Below are 16,752 nucleotides of genomic sequence, written 5' to 3'. Positions count from 1 at the left end.
CAGGAGGGTGGCACAATGTGCAATGCAAGCATTATGCTTCATCACTAGAGTTTGATCCAGACAAGGCTCTGCTCCTCAGTGTCAGATATGTTACTTGTCAGTAGAACCACTCCAGGATTGAAGAAACCAATGGGCCATCTTGTCTGGAATCCTGTCTCAAGTAGCTGCCAATGCTAGTGGAAGAGAACAACCCGCTATGGAGGGTGGGACTCACCACAAGAGTGCCTCCTCATGGCCAAGCCGCTCTCATCTCATTGGGGGCCCCCCCGACAACAGCCGCTCTGGCTCTTCAGCGGGTCTGCCTCTTCACATGACTCGGCCCTCCACCCAGGTCACAGTTTAAGTCTGCCCCTTTTCTTTGGTAATAACGTCTAAACTCAAAGAAACAGAAACACTTCTGTTCTTCCCAGAATCAACCCTCTGCACACTCTTCACCAGGCTCTGCCGAGCTCCTCCTTATTCTGCCCCAAGGTGCTGCCTCCCAGGACTCTCTCCCTGAATGCTCTGCTCCTCCTGTGTTCCTGACCCTCAGGGCTTCTTCCCTGGCATGTCTCTTCCCTCAAGTCTGCTTTAGGACTCTCCTTCTCCCCAGCTGCCCTCTCCCTTCAGAGACTCAGTACCAGAGGTCTCCTGCAGGCCCCTCTATTGGTCCTTTTCCATTTAGTCCAGGCCTTCTTCCAAAGTCCAGCTTTCCTAGTTTTGCGCCTCTTTCAGGACTTAAATCCATTTTCAAAGCCCTCACCCAGTCCTGCCCTTATCTCAGGACCTGCTCCCCAAGGGTACTCCCTTCCCCTGAGGGTCAGCTTTTCTTCCAAGCCTTCTCTCAGGTTCCCCATCCAGGCATGTTCCCTTCACCTACAGCCCAGCTTTCTGATGCTGTTCCAGAGCTTCCTCTCGGGAGAGGATCCCAAGGCCCACTTTCTGCCTGCCCCTGTGCTACCTCTCTGGCCTAAAGTCCTTCACCTACAGTAGCCACCAAGCTCTCTCCATTGGTCCTGGCACCTCCTCCAGGTGTGCGCTCCGCCACCTCTTACCCCGTAAGTGCTCGTGTGTGTGTGTGTGGGGGGTTATTTCCCATCACATCACCCTTCTAATGAACCTCACTGTGCAATACTATCCCATGCTTTCTGATCTCAAGCTGCTGATCCATTTATGTACTGAAGTGTGAGGAACAAGGCCCCTTCCCCTTCATTAATCCCAGCTGGTTCAACTGCAGAGGCAACCCTGCTTCACAGACATTTCAAACCCTTGACCGTAATTTGATAAGCTATGTGCCTCCATGTTATCCTGCTGCAATGAGTGCTGCAGATACATTGTGGAAAGAAGCATTTCCTTTAACGTTCCTTTGTCTGATGTCTTTTAGGGCCCCTCTGCTCCCTCCTGTGATCCTATCATGGGAAAGAGAAAGCAGAGCACGTACGTGGTCCTGGCCAGTGCAGTTGGGGATCACAGACCTTCCCCACAGCAATGCAGAGCCTACGGTTCCTTTAGAGGGATGAGAGGAGAAGCAGCCTGGAGAAGATCTTCTCTGGTTTAGGCAGGGGCCTGATGGATCTTAAGGACAATGGATGCATCAGCAGAAGCTGGAGGCCGATTCTGAAGTGGGTGGTGAAGAGACCCACAAACTTAAAGAAGCATTGGTTTCCAGCAGACACCAGAGTACCTCAAACATGTAGAACATTAAAGGAGATGACAGAGGTCCCAAGAGCTCATCCTCAGGAGTAACAGCAACTTAAAATGGCTGGGAGCAGAGGTGGGTCTGGCACCTGGCATGCAAGCGAGTGGGAGCTGGCCACTTCTGGTGCTGGGGAAACAGGCACAGGTAGTGCTGAATGTGACGGGAAGAAGAGCTTGGCCTCCTCTTTCCCAGACAAAGCGAACCCCAGGGGGAGAGGGTATACAGCCTGCAGAAGAGGAGGATGCTGTGGTCTCCGGCCAAAGCAGGGTCCAGACAAAGGGAGCATCCCCTTCCTTTCCCACTGGAGCAGAGATAGCTCCCTTCTTCCCCCAGGCTCAGGCCTTTCTGCTGCTGCTGAAGTTGCTCACCTGTTAATTCTGATGGGCTGAGTCAGCAGAACAAGCTTGGAGAAAGACTTATCAACGTATTTAGACAGAAAAGCAGTGAGAGAAAAAAAAAGAGTAGAGAGAGTAAGCATGCAAAGACCACGAGAGTTCAGAGCAGGAGAATGATCGGCGAGAGCTCAGAGCAAGCAAGCATGTGCAGAGACAGCAAGAGCATGAGAAAGAGTGGGCAGAGTGGGTTCAAGGCAGGGGGCATTGGGAGCCATGACTCCTGGGTCTGCTACTGTCCTGCTATATGACCTTGGTCAAGTCGCTTCCCCTCTCTGTGATGCAATTTCCCCATCCCTTGTATGGGGGTGGTTGATATCTCCCAGACGGATGAAGCGTTTATAATGCTCCATGTAAGTGCTAAGCATTGTTATTACATTAGCTCTGTCCTCTTGCTTCAGCTGCTTCTATCTGGCACTGTCTGACACCTGAGATAAGTGCACAGCATGGCGAGAAAGGGACCAGGAGTCTTACTGCACGTGTTTGCAATGCTGTCAGATTCACATGCTGGCATCTGCAGCTGGTCCATGCTGTGGTAAGAGCAGGAGCTTGGACATGTCATGGAGCAATCTTATTTCCCTGGATTGTTTGCTCATGAAGTGTATTCCCAGGCAGGGCTGTGTGTGTCTAAAGACCATCTGTCTTGAGATTCAGCCATCAGGAAAATCAGAGGATGGCAGGATGTTTGCATGAACAGCCAGTGAAGATCAGGTTGACAAAGAAGAGGCTTGTGGAGCTTTTGCTCCATCTCTCATATGGTTAGTAAGACATTACAATCAAGTCCTCTGTCCTGGATGAAACCACAGGGTGACCTGAGCCTGGGGCCACATCTCCTGCAGTCCTGGATAGGATCACCCAAGCTTGGTGCACCATTCCCTGTGGTCCTGGATGGGGCCACTGGTTCATCTGCTGCAACTGTTATTTATCAGGGATTTGAAGTTTACAAAATGGCTCAAGTTTAAAGGGGGGGAGAGCCTGTCATGTTTGGGGGCCTCAGGGGGGAAAAGGGGAATAATAGGGTGATAATAGGACTCCTGCATGTCTCAGATGCATTGAAATATAATTTCTCTTTGAAAACGTGTGCCATTCCACAATTTCATGGAAACTAATTATCTGGGTGCCAGGAACAGGCCTGAACAAAGGCATAAAAGTAGTTGCAAAGAGTGTTGCCAAGAATTTCTTGCCAACTTTGAGCCAGGCTATTAAATGCCATTGTTTGCCACAGTACATTGCAATGTCTCAGGGACATTAATTCACACCTGGTCCAATCCCATCCCATTCCTGACCTAGGATTTGGAATAACCAAAGACCCATTTCCTGCAGACACTAATGCATCTGTGTAACTTTGTTTACATGAGTAGCCCTATTGGAGACAACAGAGCTACTCATGTGAGTTAAGTACCGGCAGAATTGGGGCCAAAGAGATTAACTGCAGAGAATCCAGGCGGTTTCTAGACTGAGTCCACTGCAGGCTGGCGCAGGTGTTTGGAAATTTAGCCAGTGCTGTGTGGATACTCAGGCAGTGAGATGTGATCGATACAGCTCACAAATACAGGCCTCACTATCAAATCTCTGTGCTTTGATCATAGTCACCTCCAATATAAGCAGAGCTGGGGAGATAGTACAAACTTGAATTTTTAAATGAATTTGCTGTGACTATGTTCATGTGCCTTTTGCATTCATTTTTCCAGGAAGATCTCCATGAACAATCTCAGCCAGATCTAGTTTTAAAGGAATGCTGGGCCAATATTCTCAGAAAGGGAATCCTGAATCTCAAACATTCAGATGGGGAGCCTGACAGTAAGAGTCACACCACCCGCCCCATACTATATCATGTGATCTGTGAGGCCAATTAACAATAGCTTGGATATCAAATGCTTGTAACCAAGCCGTTACTAGCAAAGAATTCTATGGCAAACAATTTGGAACGACAAAATAAAGACCAGAAAATTGAGACAAATTCATCTACAGGAAGAGGCAAAATGCATCTGTTACAGAAGTTATAGATGATTCTCCAAACTCTAGGTGTGACAGAGAAGCTCTGAGCAAGCAGAGCCAGGGAGGTATGACCCCTGCCCCAACTCAGACATGTAAAGTTCAAAGGTGAGGGGAAGCAGAGCTCTGCAGGAGGAGCCTGTATCCAGGCTGGCTGTCTGAACGCTGTAAAGAAGGGAGCCAAGCACACAAGAGAAGAGGAAGAAAAAGGAGCAGAAAGGGGAAGGGTTATGCAGGGCCATGACAAGCAGGAGGAGCAGTGGTGAAGGGATTCGGAGCCCAGAGTGCTGTCTCTGGCGTAAGAGGAAGGTACTAGCATCCATCCCATGATAAGAAAACTGTACAGGGATGTATATGGGATGGGAGAGGGGCGTTGTTTGCCACAGGAGACTGGCTCTAATTAATTAATTATTCATATCCAGATCTTAGCACTCATGGTGTTACATAGCCAAACTTCTCAGACATGGCAATAAATAACTCAACCCCATTCCCACATCATGCCTGCAGAACACTCACAACCAGATCCTTGGCTCTCTGCTACCAGCATCGTCTCTCTGTCCTTTCACTCCTCTTTCAACCAGCCCTCTCCTCCCATTCCTCTTAAAGGGGCAGGACCCCAAATATCAAAGCAGACAGAACTGTTTCAACCAAAGCACAATGCACAGCCCAATGGCACTGAATAAGAGCACCATACCGCAGGCTCGAATCTGCAAGTTGCTGAATGCCTGAGAGATGCTAACAGTAACAGATCAGAGGTCTGCATGTGGGCTTGGGCCCAGGGCTGCAAATGGGCCTGCTCTCCTCATTGCTTCAGGCAAGGGAAGAAGGCTGCCACTCAGCTCCCAGAGACTTGGGGGAAGGTGGGTGCAGACTGTGGTGTGCATGAGAGGGAATCCCCAGAATCTGCAGTGTTTGTGGCCATGGTACGCCACAGTATTAGATCTCACAGGAAAGGCTCCTTCAAATGGCCCCCAGCACAGACCAGCCAGTTCTTTTAATGCAGCTAAGGCTGCAACTGCCCATGCAGAAAGAAGCCTGTGGCACCAAACCCAGTTCAGTACGGCACTGGTGGAAGTGATCCAAGCTGGGAGGAGGGAGGCAGAGGCAACAGAAATTAACCTTTAAGAAAACCTCTTAAAAAGCCTCTGGCAGGTTTTTCCATCTTTCATATTAAAAAACAAAACCCTCTGAATGTTCCTGCTTCTCACATTGTCTTGAAAAAAAAAATCTCACTCCTTTCTTGGATTACTGCTTTTTAAGGCTTAATACAAAGACAGATCCTGATGTGATGCTCTGGGAAAAGCCTGCCCCAGGGCTCATTCCAAGAAAATAGGATATGAATTACAAACTGGATAAGCAGCACTAAGTAACACAGTAACACCACAATCCTCTCAAAGTGTCTCCAGTGATCTACGGCAGCTTTTAAGGGTTTTTTCCCTTCTGTGAAGATGGGTATTTCCCAGCACAGCTCTGCCATTACTTGAGAAAACTCCCTGGAGAATCAGCTTGGGGGCCGAGTGGAGAGAAAAAGACAGGGAGAGGAGGAAGTAGATGAAAAGTGGGGGGAAGATAGAAAGGGGGGAAGAAAAAGAAGAGGTAGGAACAAGTTGATGCATGAGAGGTTGGGAAAGAAGGGAAGAGAGAGTAGAAAAGACTAAGTGAGTGAAAGGGGGCTGATTGGATGGAGAGAGCGAGAGAGCGCACATAACAGACATGGGAAGGGAGAAATGTATTGCTACATCGTTTTCCAAAAGTGAAATGATATTCTGCATTAACACAAACACCCATGACAAAGCCTCTGGAGCCCATGTGCAGGGAAACATGGCCAAATATTTCATAACTATTTCAATGAGAGGGGCTTCAGGAACTCTAGTGATGCAAAGGTAGTGACAGAGCACAGGCTTCGTCTAACATATTATGCACAAAACCTGCATGTTCAGGGCTGCAAGGGGAATCCAAAGAGCAGCATAAATATAGCATGGAGCCAGCTTTTTGTAACCAAATCCATTAAATCATATCAACCTGCTCTCAAGAAATAATCCAGGTGGTAATAATGAAACAGCCACTGATATATTGTGTGGTTTCAGAGTAGCAGCCGTGTTAGTCTGTATTCACAAAAAGAAAAGGAGTACTTGTGGCACCTTAGAGACTAACAAATTTATTTGTTCCTCCCAAGTGTGAGATGCAAAACATACTATATTCTAGAGCAGAACCCTCAAAAACAGAATGGACTAATTCAGTGTCACATTGAGCAGTTTAGAACCCCAAAAATAGAACAAACCAATCCAATGTCTCTTTGGGCAGCTTAGACCTTTCACAGATAGACTCAGATCCCCCTGTTCCAAAAGGTACCAGCCTCTGTTGTATACGCTAACAGGGAATCTCCATTAGCTCTTAGCAATACAGGGCCTAGGACACACAGTGCAGCAGCTCTGATTCCATCCACAGGAGGGCAGTGCTGCCCACAAAAGCTAGCTAATTCATCACACTGTTCAAAATTACTGATTAAAAAAAATAGCTGCAGTTATCCTCTCTTTTGATATACACTGTCCCATCAGCAAGCACTGACATTGAGATACCTTTGCATTCAGCCCTGAACACACAAATCCTGTCATGGTTTATTATCACCTGCTGCAACCTCCATGACAGGGACCATTGACTTATCATCAGATACAAAAACCTCCTTGCATATTTGTGAAATCCGCTGTCAGCTAAAAACAAATGTGCAGGATGGCTCAAAGGCCAGCACCTCAATGCTACCATCAGTCCAATTCATCCTGCTGAAAAACTGTCAGTCAGACGCCGCTTGTACTACCTGCTTCTGGGAAACCCAATCAATAAGCCCAAACTGATGGAGAGGTGGAGCTGAGGTTCCTTAAGTCATTTGGAAATGCTCAGCCTGGAGGTACTTATTGCTGTTATCAACTGCAAAAATAGAATCGTTTGTACTTAAATAAGCACCTTTCGTTGAGGGTCTCAAAATCCTTAACATACATATAAGAGTTAGGTGTTATCAACAACATACTTGAATGCATTATGTTTCACAACCATCCTCCTCATGTGACATGAGTAAATGTGAATTATCCCCATTTCATAGATGGAGAAACTGAGGCATAGGCAAGGGAAGAAAGCTGCCCAGTGTCAAAATAAGGTTAGTTGTCAGAGCCTGGAGTTCTCTGCTCCACCTACAGATGACACTACCTTGGGTGTACCAGAAACACATGAAGAACAACACTCAGCTGAGTTTCAGAGTAACAGCCATGTTAGTCTGTCTTTGCAAAAAGAAAAGGAGTACTTGTGGCACCTTAGAGACTAACCAATTTATTTGAGCATGAGCTTTCGTGAGCTACAGCTCACTTCATCGGATGCATACCGTGGAAACTGCAGAAGACATTATATACACACAGAGAGACCATGAAACAATACCCCCTCCCACCCCACTGTCCTGCTGGTAATAGCTTATCTAAAGTAATCATCAAGTTGGGCCACGAAAGCTCATGCTCAAATAAATTGGTTAGTCTCTAAGGTGCCACAAGTCCTCCTGTTCTTTTTACTCAGCTGAGTGAATGTCTGAGCTACTCACTGGTGTAAGCACTGCTCAGGTCACGCTGTAGAGATTGCACCCCATGGCCTGTGTTTGAGGACCCAACAGTGCAAGACTGATGTTACAGCTACCACCAATCACCACTTTCCACTTCTGTTGTTCCTGTCATCTGAGAATGTGAGGCTCTTTATAAACATGAATTAATACTCACAATATCCCCACAAGGAAGGAAAGGGGCATATAGGGATGGTGTCACTCCTCACTGAAATGCAGCCACCTCTGGGGTGGAACATAGCTACTGTTTAATAAACTAAACAACATGGCAGTTAATGAAGTTAATGGCAGTTAATGAAGAGGAATCTTGTATCCAACCAAAACTCTAGAGGGAATTTAATGAGGCACAATGGGATAACTTGGGCTGGAATGTGACCTGGACACCAGCACTTGAGCAAAGTGTCATGGGACCTCTAATGACAATAACCATCAGTACCTCAGCTTTCTGTGACAGCAGCACCTCATCTCATTACTCTCAATGTAGTCCTCCCAAAGATCCCCTCTCTCCACTTGGTACAGACTCAAGAAGCAAGAGTGCCACCTATAATGTCACAAAGAGCACCTTCTGCAATATCAGAGGTTTCCCAACCAAATACCAACCCAGGCCCAACCCTGCTCAGCTTGGGAGAATCCTAGCATGAGGGATGGCCGACATCTTTGGAGGTGGGTCGGGGAACCTAGCCTGGATTTGTGTTTCTTTCAAGAACCATAAAGCCAGAGAAGTAGTACCATGTTCCATTATCAGCACCCCAATTGAGCCTGTTCTCAAAGAAAGAGCTGGCTTAAAAAGCCAGCTCTCGCCAATGAATTGATTAGTCAACTTTCAAAGTTCTAGTATTGTGTAATTTACAGATGAACCTAAGAGAGAGGGAGAGACACCTATCATAGAGGCTCTATCGTATATCGGATCTATGTGTCAGCATGAAACAAACACTGTACAGTACAGAGGGAGATGACAAAGCTCAAATGAGTGACTGGAAATTATATTTCACTAATACACAGAGCGTCTGTGTGTCTATTTATGTTTCTCAGTCTTGTCATTTGTCTCGCTCACTCTCCCCAGATTTTCTGCTGGTGACATCTCATTACAGTGCCACTCCATGGGAAAGAAGCTCCAAAATAGAGGGCAGGGGGCTGAGATCTGGGGAGAGGGATTTCCTCTTACTCCACGAGAGGCCGTACTCCTCAGGCAGACACTTTATGAGACTGCCCCAAAGGCTGCTCTTGCAAAGGGGAAATGGTGCAGAGGACCCACTTGATAGTTCACTTGCCGTGGATGTACTGGTAATTAGAATTCTAAAATTTGGTGCTAGAGAGAAAGAATCTAGACTAAAAAAACCTGATAAATGGAGAGAGAGAGAGAGAGAGAGAGAAAAAAAAAGATAGAGCAGGAGAGACACACACAGGTTGACAGAGAGATTAAATATAAAGTGTACAGAGAACCAGGCATGATCTGAAATTTGTTACTCAGAGCAAGGAGCACCATCAGGGCCCATAGAGCTGCACTAGCCCCCGGCCTTTAAATTCTACTGCCTGTTGACTCTAAGATCTTCCCCAGACCAGGAGCTGTGTTAAGTTCTCAGTTCCTTGCCATCTGCTGCTAAGTTCCTCAGCCAGCCAGTGGTTAAGCAGCAAGTAAACCCTAGGAGCCTCCATTCAGTTTGGATGGACACCCAAAAGGTGTGACATTTACCTTGGGAAGTCTTCGACAGCCTCTCCTGGCATTTGGGAGGGAAGCCAGAAACAGGAATGGACAGTTAGCTGGTGTTTGGAAACTCAGGAAAGGTGCCAAAACTTGGCCTCAGTCTAAGTTTATGGCAAATATTTCACCCAAACTCTCTTATCACACATGTGTCCTAGGCAAAGGCTACACTGAGCTGGGGACAGCTTTGGATCCACCTCCCCACACACACTGTTGCTCTTTCACTGGTAAGGATGGCCTTGCCAGGACTAAGATTTCTTTACTTCATCAAAAATAGAGTCAACTCCTCCTGGGTTCCCATGCCAGACCACATCCCTGTGTCACTGCATGTTTTATAGCAGGGGTGTCAAGCTCTGGGCCCCTCCTGCCCCACTGGCCTTGTTGGTGCTTCATGTGGCTACATAACAGTCAGATTCTGAAGAATCCCAGCTTTTGTCTTAAAAACCAAAAATAAATTTTAACCCTCATATTGCATAGAAAATATCCCAAATGTGACCCAAGTGTAACCGATGCAGCGAGATCAGCACAGAGCTTTAAACAGTGGGCTGGTCCCCCATTAATCTCACTAGTTGTTAGCTCTAAAACCTAATGATGGGTCTTTAATAATGTCAATATTAAGTATTTCATTACCGAACATTTTAGAAGATGGAGTGGTAAAGAGAGTGGGAGGGTAAGCAAGCAAATATCATATGTATAGCTGGCAGCTCCCTCCTTTCTTGGGCATGTCAATTCAAACACACAGAAACCTGGGAGATCCAAGTTGGCTTCACATAAATTTCCCTCCTCATACTACCAATGGTTCCTGCCACATCTGTAGTTGACATGATCCCTATCATTGGAGGTTTTAAGGACAGCTTAGACAGACACTTGACAGTGATGGTCTATGATATATATGTACATGATTATGGTGTGCCCACCTCAACCCCCTCTGAATCACACACACTGTTCAACTACAGAAATATCTACACAAGAGCCACAGAAATACCTGCCAGAGGCTACACAATGTCCACAAAGAGCATGGATGGATGCAGATCCAAGTGTATCCTCTCTTGAAAAGTCCCCCCTCCTTTTGTAATACCTGCTACTTGGTGCAAGCCAGTTCTTGTCAAAGACAAAGGACATGCTATTCAGACACATAAGAGAGTCTGCATAGCCACTGACAGAAAAATTCTCTTGGTCCCTTTAGCATGTCACCATCGCAGACATATCCACCCTGGACACAAGACTATACCATGTCCACAGTAATTCCCATCCTAGAAGGTGGCCACAGAAATGTTCACCACAGAGAGTCGACGTAATGTTTGCAGAGGGTGCCCACGAGCAACACCCACCATGGGCCACCCCCATAATGTCCCACATTAATTCTGGTTGTGCTCACAGCAATGCCAGCCACAGATCCTACACACAGTTTAAATTCACAAGACACCCTCATCTCAGGATACAAATCTAGATCAGAAAAGCAGTGGCATGATCCAGATTGCTCTAGGCACAGCATCATTCCAAAGGATCAGGAGTAGAGGAAGCCCACAGCACTTACCACTTTGAAGTCCTCTGGGTTGCATTTCTCTCCACAGAAGGAGCAGGACAGCAGCATCTCCCGGATATCATGGCCAGCCCGATCGTAAAACTCCAGCATGTTGAAGGGCTTTGGCTTGAAGTTTCGGAAGTTGGCCTTATCTTGTAGGATCTCCAGCTGCTTCTCATCAGCCATCTGGGTGTCTGGGATCTCATACCTGGGGAAACAGGGCATAGAGACTTCTTAATCCTGGTTGGAGTGAGTCCTGTCCTCGCATATACAGGTGCAACTCCCACCAAACTAATCTCTGCTCTCAGTGTCACCGATTATGTCAAAGGAGTTATTTCCACATTGACATCAATGTCATTTATAGCAGAGCTGGCCCATTAACTTAAGTCGGATGTCTATAATTGAAGGACAGAATGTAACCTTGTAGTACAGCACCAATGCCCAGCATCGAGGCACCTCCAGTATTTGACATGAGACTGTGTCTCCTCTGCTAGACAGGAGACTGTGTCTCCTCTGTAGAATAACACAGCACCCGGGAACCTTCAACACTGAGATATGACTGTGTCCCCTGTGCTACAATATAGCACAGGGCCTAGGCACAAATGCCAAGTTTTGTGCTGCTCCATGCCTGACATTTTAAGAACATTATTTAATCACATGAATTGCATATTTGCAAATAACTTCCACAGAACCATAAATTTCAGCATACGACAACACACCTTGCCCCAAGTAGGGTGATTAGCCATGGAAAGGGCTTACCCAGGGTCATAGTGGATTGTCCATCACTGGCAGTGTTTAAATCAAGAATGGATGTTTTCTAAAAGAGGCGAGGTGAGACCAGATGATCACAGTGGTCCCTTTTGGCGGGCCATGGAGCTGCACAATACATGCCAGCTGTGGTGGGTGCCTGTGAGGAGGGGATGGTGGGTGCTGGCGATAGCTGAAGGTGCTGGGGGCGCTGGGAGTATGGGTGCTGGGGTAGCTGGAGGTAGAGTTGAGCGCACTTGCCCACCCACAGCACTTTTCCACTAAGCATCTCAAAGTGATGTATAGCAGTAACTAACAAGGATAAAAAATAAAAAAATCCTCTGTATCTTTTGGCCCAGAACAATCTCAAACCAACATCTATTGACACAGTGCAGCCAAGAGGATCTGAGCACCATCATTGCCAGGAGGTGTTGGAGATGGATCTGTCATGTGCTTCAGATAGAAACGGATTCCATCACCAGAGTAGCAATAAGATGGACACCTGAAGGCAAGCAAAAACAATGCTGCCCAAAAACAACATGGCGAAGAGCTGTGGAAGCCGAACTGAAAAATCTGGGGCATAGCTGGGGAACCACTGAAAGACTTGCCAGAAACAGACAGAAGTGGAGGAGCTTCGTCACTGCCCTAAATGCCATAGGCAGAGTAGGAACATGATGATGATGATGAAGAAGGATAAGCAGCAGTCAATCATTCATCATTGATATGTAGCCTACCTGCATTTCATCATAGGAAGCCAGGACACTGAGCTAGATGGAACACTGGTCTGACCCAGCATGGCCATTCCTATGATCTCATGTTGCACCTCTGGGGCAGTGTGACAGCTGCCTAACAACAGCCTTGCTAAACAAAAGGCTAGGAAAGGAAATGAAGATGTAGTTTTCTTCCAACTGAGAAAGGAGGTTTGTGGAGAAAGAGTTAGGGATGCTGAAAGTAACTATCAGAAACATAAATGGCCAGGGCACAGGCTTAACCACAGCTCTTACAATCACCAGTTTGGGATCTTTACATTTAATCTGAGCAAGACAGCACAACATCCTTCTAAGACTATACTGGGGCACTGGCTCAATACTAACTCAGAGGAAAGGTTGCCCTCTACTGAATCACCAGCACCTCTCCCTGCAGCTCTGGAGTGAGCCAGTCCAACCTGGCTTAGCTTGTGCTATCTGACAGGCTGGCAGGAGGTGCTGATACAGCTGCAGGCAAAACAGGTTTTGCCAACCTACTTTAAGGTGCAGCCTGTGTGTGTCTCCATGCCCCTTTCCCTCCCCTCTTATAACTCATTCACTTACTCATCCTAATCTCACAGTCTTTCTTTTATTCAGTAGATGAAAAGGTCTTTCCTCTGTTGCCTTGGGTCCAGATTCTGCTCCCATTTTTATGTCAGTGTGAGTTTCCCTGTTGACTTTAGTGGGAGCAGGACGGGACATTTATTTGCATGTACTAGGATCTGCTTGAACACTGACTGAGGACTCACACACAGATCAGAACAAATCTGCACCCACTTTGGGCTTGTCTACACAGTATAGCAAATTGCTTTACAGAGTTATTGTCTGGAGAGAGTGCTAACATGTTGTGCTCCAACTGCCCCATGTGGACCCTGCTGGCATGAACCTTTTAGGGTGTGCCAGCCGGGTCTACACAGAGCACTTGGAACACAACACATTAGAGTGCCCTACAAACCACACCCCTGTAGAGCACTTTGTCATGCTGTGTAGACAAGCCCTTAGGGTTTCATGTTTGTGCCTACGCTGCACACAGTGGCCACAAGGATCTTCACAGCAACAGTGAGGGTATTACTCCAAAAGCGAAGGCCCATGCTATTAGCTCTTAGCAGTACAGAGCCTAGGACACACTGCCGAGCAGTTCTGATTCTATCCAGCAGAAGGCAATCCTGCACGCGTATGCACGCACACGCCCCAGTGGCTGTCACAGTCTGCAGTGACGTGTGCACAGGGATCATTAGTTTTCATGCTCTCAGGCATATTACAGAGAGCAGTTACAACAGCAGCTGGATCAATCAAAGAGCAGGAGCTGCTGCCAGTTTAGAATGGCCAAGAATTGTCGCTGACAATGGCTGGGGAATGGGCAGGGAGCTGCCACCAACACAGCACAGATGCTGGATAACACTGACAAGCCTGGAAGTGGAAAGCAAATGTTTTACAGGAAGAACGGATAGTGACCCATGGGCTCTGTACCAACCTGGGGAAAATCCACTGGTGCATGGACTGAATGCTAAAAGTGCATAAGAGCCCTTGGGTACCATACTAATGTTTGGCAGAAGCATCTATGGGAGTCCTTTCCTACACAGTGAGGGCATCTGGGCATTATATCATGGGCACTTCCTCTTTGTCCCATCCCCAGCTGGCCAAGGAAGTTTACATCTCCCTAAAATATAGATAAAAATGCTATTGCCATCTGTCCTGCCATCTCCTTGTGGTACCTTGGATCTGCCTGCACGTGCCACTCATCCTGTGGACAAAGAGACTTGCCAATATGTGCAGGGATGTTTTGCTTACCTGCAACCAACCATCCATGTGGGAGGTAGGGTGCAGGAAAGCAATCCATGCCACACCCTCCCCTAACATATCCACCAGGTCTACCAGCTAAGCACCCAGGGTAGCTCTAGCATCTGAGCCTTGCCCTGAGAAGCAGTGTGTTAATGGGATCACTTTGGACCCCTGCTCTCTGTCTTTTCCATTGTTGGCAGACGCCAGCAGGACCCCAGGCCAAATTCAGCTGTGGCTGTTGACTTCGTTGGGGTTGTGCCTATCCATTCCAACATCTCATCTTTCACTTGCACACAGACAAACAAGGTCCCTATTATAGCAGTCATAGCAAAGGGCTGCTGAGGCTGCCCACAGTTGGTGTGCCACCACGTCCCCTCCCCAGCCACTCACACACGTGACAGTTCTTTTTTCCCCATGGGAAAGTGCCATTTTTCCCAACTGCCAGTGGTGGGGTGGGAATGAATATGATCATGGGTATGAATGTTATCTTAGTCATTCAGGAGCAGACAGGCATGCATTGCAGAGGAAACTGCTCAAGATGCAGAGTATGGGACTAAATTAGGCCTGAATATTTAAATTAGGCCTTAATATTGGAGCATCATATCTCCAGGAATGTACACAGGGAGGTGCACATATACTGTGTGTAGGTCCACATGGTGCATAGAGACGTGTGCAGCTTATGCAGGTGCACGGATGTATCTCTAGTGCCAGAGTATCGTGTCTGTCGAACACCTAAGTGCAGATGTGCACACAGTGCCCTGTTGGTTGTGTTCACATAGATGGCAGCACATTCAGATGCATGGTGGTGTACTGTCCCATCTAGATCAGCAGTGCTGAGCTCATGCAGCATCCTCAGGGCTTGGCTTCCCTGGACCCACCTGTTATTGAGCAGAGCGAGGAGTTCCCCAGCATGGTACAGGTCATTCTTTGTTACCCGGCTGAAGCGGAATTCGTTGAGGTTGCAGAAAGTGACAGCAGGGAATGTCAACCTGGTTGTGGCCACTTCATCCAGCCTGGTGACATGAGGGTAGAGGAAGTAGTATTGGATCCTCTCCGTGCAGACATAGGCCAACAGGGCCATAGAGCCCAGGAAGCAGAGAGTCCAGATGATGCGCTTGAAGGAGAGCCTCTCATAGGAGATAATGTGGGACAGGCCATGCAGAGTGGAGCTACTGGCAAAGGCCTGGATACTGACTGGATGGCCATTCTCCACCTCCTCCTCGTCCACTTTCAGGTCCAACATAGTCAGGGCTGAGATACAGAGCGAGCCACTCTATGAAGAACAGAGGAGCCCATTACTCCCAGCACGGACACATGGACAGGCCAGTTGGGATGCTGCTGCTCCTCCCAGGCTAAGGACCTCAGCAGGGACAGCAAAGATGCCATAGGGGGAGAGGCAATAATGAAAGGTGCATTCCCAGTGGACTCAACATCCCAGGAAATGGAGCAAATGACGGGAATCCTGGGAGGATGCTCCCAGCTGCCTCTGAGGGATTCCATCCTATGCACTGGGTTTTTTAACACAGTCCCTTGTATTTCTACATCCCTCCCACCCTGTCTCTGTCACTGTGATGTCCATACACCAAAGCTAGTTACCATTCTCCCCCAAACAACTCTTTCACGGGTTTATCAGATCCTCCCGCTTTCCTCCACCTCCCCCCACCACACACACACACACACACAGCACTAGCGTGTCAAGAAACAGACCAAAGAAACAAGAATCCAAACCTGAAGGCAGGGTCAGCATCCAGGGCTGGGTCCACACTGCTCCTGTAGGGTTGGTCCCAGCAGCAAAGAAGATAGGTCCTTGCACTAGGGTGGATCTCCCTCCACCTCTCGCCGTTTGGATGAGAAGAAGGGAGTGAGGGAGACGCATGCACAGAAGGATGTGAGAGTCACAGAGACTGGCAGGTGGAGGAAAACCGGAAAAAGAGGGAGAGAAATAAAAATAATCCTAAACCCTCAAGTATCTTAGGAGGGAGGGTGCAATCCTCTGGGATCTGGGCTGCACCAAGGAGCCTGTTCACTGCAGCTGCTCAGGGAAATCAAAGGAGATCATAGCTGGAAAGGAGGCAGCTGAAGGGAGAGAAGAGCGATTGAGAAAGAGAGCGAGCAAGCGAGCAGGCGTCTGTATCCCTGCCAAACACATGGATACCTCCCCTTGTGGCTATTCAGAAGCTTGTTATTCCTTCAGATGCATAATCCGCATGAATTCATTGTCTCCGTGCTGGTGGGGCCCAAATGGCGAGCGGACGGGTCCTGCAGGGGCTGATGGGGAGCTCAGTGAGAGTGAGCAAGGGAGAGAAAGACAGACCAGGAGAGAGGAGGAGGAGAGCAGATCTGGAGGTACCGAGGCAGTGATTGCAGTCTGGCTGTGCTGTACTGGCTGGCAGAAGCTGTTGATGCTGATGCTGTGTGCATGTGGATAATGTGTGTGTAAGAGACTCTCCCACCCCCCCTTGCTGTCTTAATCAATGCTCTGCTCCTCTCTTGGCTGATGCCACTATCTGCCACTAACACACCATGTCCTGGGCAGGGAACAATCCTGCATCGGCTGAGGCATGAACCCGCTGACCTAATAGGTCTT

At 47.8% G+C, this 16,752-nt stretch overlaps 1 protein-coding gene across 1 annotated transcript in view; it reads right to left on the bottom strand.

Annotated features, from left to right (window-relative positions):
- Positions 1–16,505, bottom strand: part of ASIC1 (acid sensing ion channel subunit 1) — a gene marked incomplete at its 5' end in the record, with an annotated part of 120,452 nt that extends 103,947 nt beyond the window's left edge. Inside the window, 3 exons of the mRNA XM_084610521.1 lie at positions 10,903–11,098; positions 15,044–15,438; positions 15,894–16,505. Coding sequence (XP_084466647.1) covers positions 10,903–11,098; positions 15,044–15,408 — 561 coding nt within the window. The remainder of the gene's footprint in view (positions 1–10,902; positions 11,099–15,043; positions 15,439–15,893) is intronic.
- Positions 16,506–16,752: the final 247 nt, after the last annotated feature.

Source organism: Lepidochelys olivacea, assembly GCF_965140295.1.
Source record: "Lepidochelys olivacea isolate rLepOli2 genome assembly, chromosome: 20".
Classification (NCBI taxonomy): domain Eukaryota; kingdom Metazoa; phylum Chordata; order Testudines; family Cheloniidae; genus Lepidochelys; species Lepidochelys olivacea.
Note: the sequence above shows the minus strand (reverse complement) of the source record. Positions and strands in the feature narration are given on the sequence as shown.